The 12,875-nt window shown below is 39.4% G+C and overlaps 1 protein-coding gene across 1 annotated transcript in view; it reads left to right on the forward strand.

Moving 5' to 3' along the window:
* The first annotated feature begins 5,753 nt into the window (after window positions 1-5,753).
* The window catches only part of LOC109992534 (collagen alpha-1(XV) chain-like), a 56,396-nt gene continuing 49,274 nt past the window's right edge, over window positions 5,754-12,875 (forward strand). The window contains exons 1-2 of the mRNA XM_020645199.3: window positions 5,754-5,978; window positions 6,061-6,143. Of these exons, the coding sequence (XP_020500855.2) occupies window positions 5,968-5,978; window positions 6,061-6,143 (94 nt within the window). The 5' untranslated portion in view covers window positions 5,754-5,967. The remainder of the gene's footprint in view (window positions 5,979-6,060; window positions 6,144-12,875) is intronic.

Raw genomic sequence — 12,875 nt, forward strand, 5'->3', positions numbered from 1 at the left:
AGAGAGAGACAAGCAAATTCCCCGACTGTTGGACTTTCTTTCAAGTTTTGCTCTCGAAAACTGACAGAAAATGTCAGAAATCACTGTGGCTACAGGAGGCATGCCTGTTTCTGTCTTCCACCTCGGGTCATGAAAGAAACATTGGCAGGAAATATCTGCGGACCCTCAGCTGATAGTGAATTTTTGTTATGATAAAGCTGCTGGTAAACCTGTGTTTATTGCTGAGGCTGAGTGCGGTGAGTGACGTCTTCGCACTTCCGCATCGGCCTCATTTTTCAACACCGGATGTTGTCGCTTGGACAATGGGGTCTGACAGTGTGAACACAAATTGTGAGTGTTGGTCGTGAACGATTCCGTCATACAGTATGAGCTGACATTCCGACACTAATGTTATACGATCGTACAGCCGGCTTAAGAAAGAACATTGTGTTGAAAAACTTCAAGAAGGCATGTTCTCCAATGTATAAACGTCTTTGCCATTGTCTTTTTTCAATTCATTTGTGGTCTTGATCAAAACATTTTTAACCCATCATGAATAATTATGTAGGTCTGTTCTGTCTTAAGCCTACTCAGTGTCTAAACCCCAATGTATTTAAAGCTCGTCTTTCACTTTGAAAAGCAGCTTGACCTTATGGCTCATGTCCCTGCCAATCACTCCGAGACTCAATAGTGGACTCCGTGTATGTTTTCAGTAGCAGCCCCCATTGTGTTTGAATTTCAGCCTTAAAAGCAGCAAAAGCACTTGTTATTTTCTGTGGGACCACCTTCAGCAGCTCCAGCATCATCCCACCCTCAGAGACCAAGAGTGACCTTTGAACCCACAAAGTGCCCCCAGGCTTTGTGAAGAAGCTTCATAACGCTGCTGAATCCTCCTCCCAATCCTGAGGGCTGGGGAGTCAGTGTCAGTCACTCTGCTTGTGAAGGAAAAGAAAGTGAAAAGCAGAGTGAAAAATGGAGACGGAGATGAGAAGCTAAAAAAACTCTCAAAGAAGGTGTTATTTTTCCTAAAAGAAGATATGTAGGCTTTAAGATCGAGACAGCACAAATGCACCAGAGGGGAAAAAAAGAGTGCTTTTCATTCTGCAATTATGTAAAACTGACCGCCTTTCATTTTATTCACATGTTTTGGCAGCTCCATTATTTACACTACTATTAACACTACTTCAGCAAGACCATTTTTTTGCTTTGGCATCAGCAAGAGGAATGACCCAACCCCAAAGTGAACCATAGAACAGTAAACAAAAGCAAACAACGACTATTATTAGCCAAACCTTCCACCAACAACCCACCATCAACCACAACATTAATCTACAATTTAAGCACTGCAAAAACTCTAATCTTAGCCAGTGTATTTGTCTAACTCCTTCCTAAAACTATCTAATTACATGTATTGTAAGCCCCATTCTCCTGGCAAGTCCAGATAAACATCTTATTTCAAAATATAAAAAGCCGGGGCGCCAATGGCCTCACAGTAAGTTTGTCAATGGGAAAGGCCCACTGTCAACACTCCAAGGATAATCCGTACTGACAGCTCTACATGTAAATGTTACTTTGCTGACTTTCAACAGATTGCATCAACTTGGTGTGACTTCTTTGATGTATTTTGAATGGTGGCACTGATTTATATGAGTTTGGATTTTGCTGCATTATTCAGTAGGATGTGTCATACTTTGCTCTGAAATATAACACTCCCTGTGTCTGATTATCTGGTCTGTGTCATCGTTTTTTATTGCCAAGTACATTTACATATTGAAGGAATTTGACTTGGTGTTTGGGTGCAAAACTATTAGAAAGCATCAAGCGTCATAACGGCATCGAACCTGCTTAATCTTACCTCTTAAGAAACTTTAGACATTGAGATACAAGACCAAACTTATTGCTTGTGTAATTCTTGCAATTGATTCTGTGCAACACAAGGGTACAAATACCAGACAAAGACCTAACTCGTTTTTAATTCCATTTAAATTTGAGTATGGTTTGTGCAAGCACAATATTTTTCAAATCAAATGATAATAATTGATTGACAGACTAGAAGGGAATTGTACATAATAACCCTCTTCAATCTGCTCAGTATCCCTGTTTTCATTCTCCTCCCACAGCCTTTATCACTGTTCTTCTGACGTTCTGTCTGAGGGATAATAGACACCTACATTGGGTCAGAGGAGCTGTGAGGAATCTTGGCCTATATGATAAGAAATATTTAAAATATGAGCAGCAGAAAACGCCTCTTATCAGGAGTAAAAGTTGACGATTTGGTGCCCCATTCCTTTTACTCCATCCTACATTCATCAGCTCTGTCTGACTCATTTTGCTTTGCGCTAATCTTCTTTCAACATCAAATCAAGCTGCAAATCCACGCTTGAGAGATCCAATATAATAAAAGTAGGGTTTTTAGTCTGTGCTTACCCCACAAATGCTTCAAAAGACCATACTGTTTTGGCTGAATTTTATCTACTTAAGTCTTTGGTTAGTCTTCAGCTACCTCCCTGATTGACTGTTACAGCCACAAGCCACTGAGGTCAAAACATGGAAATCCCCTTCAAAGGAAATGCCCCCTTTCAGACCATAAACCCAAGCACTGCTTGCAGATGTGTTTTCTTTTTGTGCGTTGGTGCTTTTCAATGTCGGCTGGAGCAGCTCAGCCTGGTTCTCACAACTGCCTGCACAACAGCAAAGGAGATATCCATCCTAAGATATCATTACTGACTCATAGCAGCGAGACCTCCGACTGGACCCCTTTTAATCTGCAGCCACCCACAGACTCAAAACCCTCACCCTAAACCCCCCTTCTCTTGTCTGTGTTACTGTTTTCTTTGCATAGAAACGCTAGTCTGTTTTTCTTTGTCTCCTTGTCTCGCTCCTCACAAAGAGTGGGATCACTTTGTTTACCTCCAAATACACAGACCGCTATGGAGATCATGAGGAGAACACTCATCAGAAGAGTAGTATCGAGGGGGCGTAGAGTAATCTTTTTCAAATCAATGTTTATTTGTATATCGCCAATTCATAACAAAAGTTTCCTCAAGTCACTTGAGATTTGGTAAAAAGGACCTTACTCTTGGTTTGATTAACACAAAGACCCAAAATTAATCTATCATGAGAAAATGTTATTTATATCAGACAGAAACCTTGAGCAATACCAACAAAACTCATCAATCAGTACTTTTTTTTAAATTATCAAGACTTTTCTCTGGTAAATGTTCCTGGGAGGAATCTGTAATTACTGCTTGTTATAGGGGAACTGACATGTTACAATGCACAGAGTGTGACGTTCTTGCCCATGCTTTCCTGGGGATGGATGAAAATCAGTGTTTGACATGTGATCCATGATCAGCACAAAGCAAACATACCAGGACAAATGCAAGACAATACGTGCATAAACTCATTACATCATCAACCAGCTGTGATGGTATGTATTAACATAGACAAGAGCACAAACACTGACTCTTCTAATGTTTGAATGCCTCACTAGAAACCTTATTTTGACCAAAACAGACCTCCATCATCAACTCTGACTTCAAAAACAGTGACTAAACTGGACACCTGTGAGTCAAAGTGAGCACCTGCATACCTCTTCCATGTTGGGTCATAAAGACTTCCAACTTATCTAAACAGATTATCGCAGGAAGGACTTATTGGTTGTGCAACAACCCCTAATAAGGCCAGAGGTCACGCTGACGAACTCCAATTCTAACATTCCTGTCATTCAATACACTGTGGAGAAGTCCTTATATAATGATGGCCTAGTTTAAAACATAACAAACATAAAACTATACTTATAAGAGACAAATAATACCTGTCTGTATACTAAATAGAAACATGGTATTCATCTGCGCCAGTCAACAAGACCTTGGTTTGTTGGTCTCAAATGGGATTGTGTTTGCATTTCAGATCTTCGCTCCATAATTACAAATTTTAACATTTTCCCAGTTGGCAATGAAAGTCATTTTAATACCCTATTTTCTGTAGATGCAAAAATGGTGCCACAATCCCCCCTGAATCGTAGTGGTGTGAAACTATTTCCTTTTTTAGCTCAATATTTAGAATCTTAAATTTAAAGGTTGTAAGTCAAATGCATGACCAAAGATGACTTAAATAAGACCTCATTTGGTAAAATTGCAATGTAGAAGGAATGTCACTTGACAACAGCAATGGTCAGCTTGCGCGAGGTCAGTGAAGTGAGGACGGCTTATCACTTGATGCCGCCTCTCGAACAACATCCTTCACAGGCCGTGAAGGCTCTTATCTGTCTGAGCTGTCAAAGACAAGGTCTTAACACCTCTCTATCTGTCCTCCCCACTACCACACTGGCTCCTGCAGCTAGACTGCTGGATGATTTAGGATGTTTGTTGTCTGCAGATTCCAGTTGGTACCACTGCAGAATGCTCTTGAGTCCAGACATTGAGGCAGATCAGTCAGGGATGGAATCATCACCAGCAGAGATGTTGTAACTTCCCCATATTTTTAACTTTTTCTCGCTCTGTGGAAAGTGGGAAAGAAGTGAGCTGGAGCCGATCCAAGCTGTCATTGGGAGAGAGGCTGAGTACATCCTGGACTAGTCGCAAGTCAATCAAAAAGCTAACATCCAAAAACATGTATCAGCATTTGATCAGTTTGCCTCATTAGTCGTTTTCACATATACACTCCTGAAAATAACAAGACACTCCTGAAGATAACTCTAGATAACAAGCTTGGGTTGAAGGAAGCCACCAAAACTAAGATCCTAAAAAGCATCAGTAAGAGTAGACAACATCAGATTTTTTTACAATGGTACATGCAATGATCATCAATCACTAAAAATGTCAGCGCTTTTATTGCTTTTACTGTCAGATGTTCAGAACTTCCAATACATCAAACAGTTTAAAGGCTTTATATGCAAATTTTCACACTTAAATGCAGAAATCAAGTATATCCTCTGAAAATAACTCTGTGAGTCATGACTGTCTACAATGGGTGTAACACCCGAGTCCCACTGTCTGTGATGTTTTCAGAGTTTTCAGAGTCCTATCTTCAGTTTGTTTACATCGCCGGGACGGCCGGCTGACTCCTCCCCTCATGTGTAAAAGTTGTTTAATTGAGGGACTAGAGAAAAGAAGAATAACATACTGTACTCACTGCTTAACTGTGTTTCTAGATCACGCTCATTTCAGGTAAATTTACATGCAGTGTGAAGATACGAGCATAATAAAGATCGCTAGCATTAGCATGCTAACACAACAATGCAGCGTGAGTTGTTTTGGTTTCATGCTGGTGCTCAAGGGCGACATCTGCTGGATCAAAAAATCACATATAAAGTCTTTAAGGACTACAAAGCTTTATAAAAAATTCTCACTTTAAAAGTTGGTACCGTTTGAAAGTAGGTTTGGTTGTCAAAATTAAAAACACTCCTGTCATACCAGCGAGTATGAGCTTTCATTCACAAATTATTTATTTCCAGTGATAACTTCTTTTCTTTTAAGTTACACTTAAAAAGAAGGTTTAGGACTTGATGTTGAACCTTCTGACACATCTCCTACCACAGGTCAAGGCCACACAAGAAAAGAGCCTTAAATCACAGAGAAAGTGAGAGAGAACACACCAGAGAGGGGGAGCCGGAGGAGCACAGGGGGAGGAGGACTCAGCCAGAGTGTGTTAATTTGTATTTGGAGTTGTGGTGTCTGAGAGGGAGGGCCGGCTTATAAAAGCGGTGGTCCATAGAGAGACACACGAGGAGTCAGATTTCAGTTTATGCGAGGGCCTCTGGAGTTGGGACTCACTGAAGCTGCCTTTGTTTGACTGGGAACCAAAAGAGAGAGAGAGAGAGAGCAAAAGAGAGAGAGAGGGAGAAGGAGGAGGAGAGTCAGAGAGGCTTTTAGTTTGGAGCTGGTGAGAGAGGAAGGCAGAGTGGGATCCATCTCTCTCTCTGGTACCAAAGCTCTCACGCATGAGCAGGACAAGTTTGGATCTAAGCTCACCTCATCACTGAAGATGACTTCACGGTAAATGAAACACACTGTGTTTTCTCTCAATAACTTCTTTGAGTCAACTTTTAGTAACTTTTCCAACTCTTTACTTTTGCAGCATTCCTCCCTGGTTCTTTGGATTATTTCTACTCCACCTCCAGCTCTGCTTCCATTGCTCCTCTGCCTATCAGCCGTTAGAAGGTATGTGCTCCTCTCTCCATGTATTGATTTTTTTGTTGCTGGATGAGGTGTGATCTCTTTCTGTGACTGAACTTTTTTGCTGGCTCATGACTTTTCATCAGGTGAATGGAGAAACTGTTGCGCTCTGGTCTGTACTTGTTCCACTCTGGCTCAGGATGATGTAACTTTAAGATGCTTAAATGGCAAAATTACAACAAAACATGTGCTAACATTGGGAGACCAACACCATGCTTATGTAGTTTTGTCAGCTCTCTGCAGTAAACTCTTCTAAAAGTCTTGATTCTTTTTTTTTACATTTGGGTTAAACTTCTTAAACCTTTTCCATCACAAGTCCTTAAAATTTGTGCTGATAGTTTTGAAACATTATAAACTTCATACAACTCTAGAAATGTTTATATTTTGTCACTAAGAAGAAATTCAGAAGGGCTATAAGTTGATTAAAAACTTAATTTGAAGCATGAACACAGTTTAGTCCCCTTTGGTGAAACATTTGAACAAAAACAAAGCAATACCCCATTATTAAAAAAGAAAAGTTCCTGCAATTCAGTTTTGCTCTCTACTCTTATATTAAACACATTTTAGGTATTTATGTTGGTCTGAGCTGCAGGGTCATCCTAAACTAGAGGAATGTATTACTTTGGAAGATATTTCTCTCAGCATGAAGGAATATTTGACCATCGAATGTTCCTGTAAGTGATTAAATGTTCTGCTTCTTGTTGTCTGTTATTTGTGTTTTGTGAAACTTTACTCTGCTGTCTAGGCTAGGACTCCCTTGTGAAACATATTTTATATCTCAGTGGGAATATTTCTGGTAAAACTAAGATTAAGAAAATAATAAACTTTTTTTGGTATGACATTGGGATTGTCTTACAGGATTTTGGAGTCTGCGGTTTGGGGGAATATTTGCAAAAGACCCTGGTTTGATAACCATGAGTGCACCTCTTGGGATTCTTAATGTTGGATTGGACTGACTCCAAAGCCACTGTTTACACATGCAACAGCGTGGCAACAGCGTGCAGAGTGAAAGCTGGTGTTCCCTAAACTATTTGGAAAACTTTGGGAACTTTTGAAAGCCACTGTTTTTTAAGAGTTTCATGACATCAAAACTTATGAGGGAGATACCTGTGAGCATCTTTGCTGGACGATGATTTCAATTATATCCTGACTGATCCTGTCTTTCTCTGAGTCTCTGTGCGGTGTGACACTGTCTTTGCACAGTGTTTTCACAGCTTAAATCTAGATTTTCACCCTGATGAATGAATCAATCAGAGGGTTTCAACATGTTCCCAATTAGTGTCTAAAGATGTGGATTTTCTTTTCCATTGCAGTTGGAAGCAAAACCTCACAATGTGCACACTGCAGGCAGGCTGTCTCTGTAATCAGTAGCGCTGCATGATTAAGGTGACAGAGGATGATGTAATCCTGCTGATTTTTGTGATTTCTAAAGATGAAGGTCATTGTCAATTATGACTTCATTTCATTAGTTTCCTCCCGGCGTTGAGACCGGCCGTCACAGCTCTCGTCAGTGTGCTGGAATCCAGATTGACATTTGCGGCTGTGTGTGTGTGTGTGTTTATGTATGTATGTGTGTGTCTGTGTGTGGATGTGTGTGTCTGTGTTGACCTATGATCACCACAAAGGACCTCCATGTCACAGAAGCAGCATTGTGTGGGCCCACTGGAATAATTACGGGGTCTCTTTAGGTAATATGGACCCATGGAGCTTAATTGCCACAGTCTGACAATTTGAATTAAACGCCACTTTGGATGTTTGTGGTCAAAAAAAAAAGAAATGATGACCGCTTTGCAAGAGAAATATGATCTTGCTGGAAACTGTTTTGACTTAAAAGTTGTATTCAATGATGTTTGCAACTCAGCAGAATGTGCTAATGGCTGTGTGTGTGAGGAGGTGGATACAGTTTGATGTTTGAGAACTTTGACAAAACGTGATTTCATGGTTTAGTTTCCTCTCCTGTGAATCCTGCAGATGCCTTCAGAGCCCAAAGAGCTCAGAACTCAGGCTTTGTTTGTGCTTTTGCCATATTCATAATTCTCCACTATGATTCACAGTTTCAAGAAGAGGGGGAAAAAAAGAAATGTGTGTGCTGGCTCACTTGCCAAAGAGAGAAAGAGAGAAAGAGAGAGAGATAGAGAGAGAGAAAGAACACTTGGGACAAATATTTCCAGGCTGCATGCTGTAAATATTCTTGAAAACAGAGCTGTCGCCGTGGCAACATTCACATTTCTGTATTCATGTGTTGAAATAAAGCTGGTATAATCCATTTCCTTTGTGTTGTGTGGAGAGTGCATGCTGCAGTGTGTATGCATGTTTTGAGGTGGATACATGAAGACTGAAAACTGGATCTGCTTTTTGTCACATTTTCAATTTAACTGAAAGAGATAAATCAAAATCAGCATCGTTCGGTGTCTGCCATGTAGGCCTGGTTTATCATATAAACACCTAAGGGAGCAAACTGAATAATGTCTTAGATGGATCTAACCGCTATAGAACAATGATTGAAATCTTGAAGGGTGCGATTAAATAAGACGATCAGATCAGTTGGCATATCATCAAATCCTTGACTTCTCAAATGAATTAATTCACCTTTTTTTTAGCTATTTGATTTACAAATCAATAATTGATTATCATGTCTAGACTGATGACCAAAGAAATGCTAGCAAGAAAAAGACATGTGTTGAAAGTGGATCAATGAGGGAATGAATGCATAGACTAATGCATGGAGTCGCTTCTTAATAACAATGTCGTAATATATTGTAGTTTGTCTATATAGTGTGTTGAACGCCCGGGAACTTCGGTGGTAGCAGACGACAGCCGAAGTTTGCAGGGCCCGTAGATAAGACACTGCTGTATGCTAATAATCAAATCCGCTATGGAGAAAATAAGTGGGATTTTTACTTCCAATATCACACTCTTGAGCTCTTTATGAAACATGTACACAAATACAGAATGAAACATCTTTACCCCGAGGTACTGACCTATGGGAGGGATGCATATCAACATGTATACCTACATACAACACTTAAGAAACAACACACACATGCCGCATTGTAACTCACTACTATTGCTCTCCATCTGCTGCACACATGGTCATTACGCACACATGATAATGGTTTTAATTATGATGCAGGGACAATTTGAATATGGGAACACAGCTGCCCGTTAGGGATATCAACAGTTGAATGACTTGATGATGTGGCTGATGATGTCTTGGACAAAGTGTCGTGGTGTGACGATGAGGATAACGATGGTGAAGATCGAGGCCTTAAAGAGAAAGAGGACGATGATGGTTATGATGTGTGAGTCCCAGGAGTTCAAAGTCGTTGAAGCTGTTACTTAAAACAAAGATGTCTACATGAAAGACTGTTTGAATTAAAGGAAGAAAAGGATCCAACGTTCATTTGAAGAGTTGCATTTTGAAAACAAGTCTGATGCTCGTTTGAAAAACACTTCTTTTTTTTATCTGACCTTAAAGTTAAACAAAGTCTGGGCCATCAAAGGGAGGGCTCATTATTCTCTTCTTTTTTATCTGCTGTTTGTTTAGGGAAGGTCAACTGAGTGTGTTTGCTCTTCTTCTTTAACCTCTCCTCCCCCTCCGCAAGTTCTTCCGTTTTCCCGCCGTCGTGGGGTTCAGTTTATGGCCCAACATGCAAGCCAAATCTCCCATCACAGGACTAAATCAAAAAATCTGTGAAGAATTATGTGATTGTTTAAAACAGGGGGATACTCTGTGCTGGCATCTAAACGTATTACCAATGAGAAAATTGCTTAAAGAACTTTTCTAAAATCTACAGAATTTGAAGAATTAAAAAAGGATAATTCAGGTTTGTTGCAAGAGTCCTGGATTTACTTGTCAGCTTCACTTGAGAGCAAGAGGCAAACTTCCTTGAGTGTCCAGTTCCTCGAGTGTCCCTTTTGAGGCTGACTTCAAAATACCCAGAAGTGTCATTATTTTAATATGGGGTGTGTGTGGGACTTCCGGATCTTTTGAGAGCCAGCTCCAAATGGACACTCGAGGAAGTGTTGCTGCTTGGTCTTGACAAGTTGGCAAAAAAAAGTAACACTCAATGGTTGATGACAGTTACAGTGATGAACAGGTGAAACAGAAATGATTAGCCAAACAGAAGTAGGACCTGAAACTTGACTTTTTGACTGCCAGAAATTAACATGAAGTTCTTTAAATCTGTTAATCAGAGAGACATGTGAACATTAGCTTGTCTTCTACATTTGTACACAGATTTTAAGATGACCCAGAGTTAAAGGAAGTATTGTGTAAATTGTTCCACATGTTCTTGGTCTAGGTTCTGAATTAATGACATTCTGGTTTTGGCTTCAATTTGTAGTAGGTCATCTGGCCTTCAGCCCGGCGCAGAGGTCACATGTCAGGTTCTGATTTAATGCACAGAGAGCTTCTCAGTCGTTTCCAACGATGATTTCATGAATGAGCTAAAAAAATGCACAAAGCACTTGAGAATTCATGTCTACTTTTATTCCACCCTCCACATGACGAGTCAATTTTAATGAACCTTTTTTTTAAATCTCCGGACTGGACAGATTTTTCCTGAGAAAAACTCACAACAGTGAGCGCTGAGCACATAAGCTTTCGCCAAATAAATAACAAAACAGCCAATTGACTCACTAAAGGTAAACTTAAAACAGTTGCCAGATGTTTCTTAGATTGTTCGAATGTGTGCTTACACTAAACTTGTCAAATAAATGGGCTGTTATTGTTTTCACAAAATGAAATGCACTTTCTCTGTCATATTTACAAGAATTGATGTGAGATTTACATTTTAGAGGTTGACTTCAAAACCAGCTTTAAAAATATCTAATCAACTTTTCCTGTACAGTTAGTAAGGCATTGTTGGGTCAACCTTTGTTCTTAACAAAGCGCAGTCTCTATAACCAGCTCAAGGAAAGCAATGCTTTAGAACGGCAGGCAGGATATTGTGTTCAGCCACAATGTCTGCATGGGTGGTTGGTCAGGGCGATGCATGTATCAAACTAACACTGGACTTTCATCCAGTGAAATACAATCATACTCAAATGAAATACTATTTCACTGGTGAATAAATCTAGTGATATCGGCACATAACTGCGATAAAAGTAGCCAATACTGATAGTCACTTCATATGCTAATATTGGCTGATATTATCGGCCAGCCAAATAATCGGCCTATGTTTCTTGAATGTAACAAAAAAAAACAGTTTTTTTTAATTTAACCAAGTATATGTTGCCAAAAACCAAAGTGTGGCTGTTCCATGTTAGGTTTAGGCCCCAAAACTAAAGTTTAGTTCAGGAAATGATGAGGTTTATAATCTCATAAAATTATTCACAACCTTTCTCAAGAGTATGACAGAAGACAGTCAGACATCTCTTTTCAATCCACAGCAAAGCCATTATTATTATTATAAGTATCTATCATTTTATTGTCTCTTGACAATACATTTATAGAGTGATATGAGCCCTTCATGTAGCCTTTTACATTTTAATATATCAGCAAACAAACTGGTTCAAGATGTACTGCTGGATGTGTGTTGCACATGTTTCCCTGATTATCATATGTTTACTTTCACCAAATGCCAAATTTGTTCCAATATGACAGCTGATGTGATCCTCATCTGGTTCCTTATTACTTTCTTTCACTCATAAACAATAGTTTGTTATTTTAGTGACTAACTTTCAGTACTGTAGTTATTGTTTTTGTCATGGCACCTTGATATATTGGATGTATTCATTTATTTTCATTCTTTGCGGTCTTGAGATATTATAAACTCTCGACAACCTTTCAAATGGAAACAAGAGACGACATAAAAGGATGACATCGGTTCTGCTGACTTCACACTTTAAGTAGTCTCAGGGCCTTTATGGTTTAATCTGCAAATAATTTGAAGACAAAACCTCAAAGCAGAAACATGTGGATTGTCCTGGAGGGTAAACAGGAATAGCTAAATATGTCCTGGACAAAACATGTTACTATTTTGAGTGGTGGACACAGTGTGAGCACAGACCCTGTCAGAGGAGATAGGTGATTTATTTTAAAGCATGAAAGCAGCGGACAAACACAGGATGTGTTAAGTACAGGATGGGTTGTGTACAGGAGGGTTAAGGTGTGACGCAAAGTGTCACTCTGACCTTCTTTGTAGTGTTATTTATGATAGTCAACTTTTGGAAAACCCTTACAAGTGTATTCCTAATGACTTCAATCGAAATAATACAAAAGGCATCACTACATTGTTTTCTTCCCCAATCAAATATAATGTTTCTAAAATAAAAAGCTTTGATGATGTTTTGTTGCTCCTGAGATTACATCGTTCTGCTAATGAAATCCTAATCTGAACAGTCGTTATCACTCAAGAAAATCAAAGCTTTTTGCCATCAAAGAGCTCTTGAAGCCAACGTGCTGAACGCTTTGTTTGATGTGGACGACTGTTTTCTTTGTGCGGCCTTTAGTTTACTGTTTGATGATGCACATCAAACACAATACATTTCTGACTCTTCTTTCATCGTGATGTTTTTGCTTTTCTTTCCGTGCTTTTAAGTCCTCATTTCAAAAAGAGATGCATGTTTGTATTTATCTTTTTTTTGCTAAATCAACCACTTTTTCAGACCTCTTTCCTGGTGTGTGATTTCTTTTATCAGAAGCAGATACACCATATGGCATGTTATCAATATTACCAAACTGAATTTACTGTACATAAACCACATGGATCA

The sequence above is a fragment of the Labrus bergylta genome, chromosome 20 (assembly GCF_963930695.1).
Source record: "Labrus bergylta chromosome 20, fLabBer1.1, whole genome shotgun sequence".
In the NCBI taxonomy this organism is placed as follows: Eukaryota; Metazoa; Chordata; class Actinopteri; order Labriformes; family Labridae; genus Labrus; species Labrus bergylta.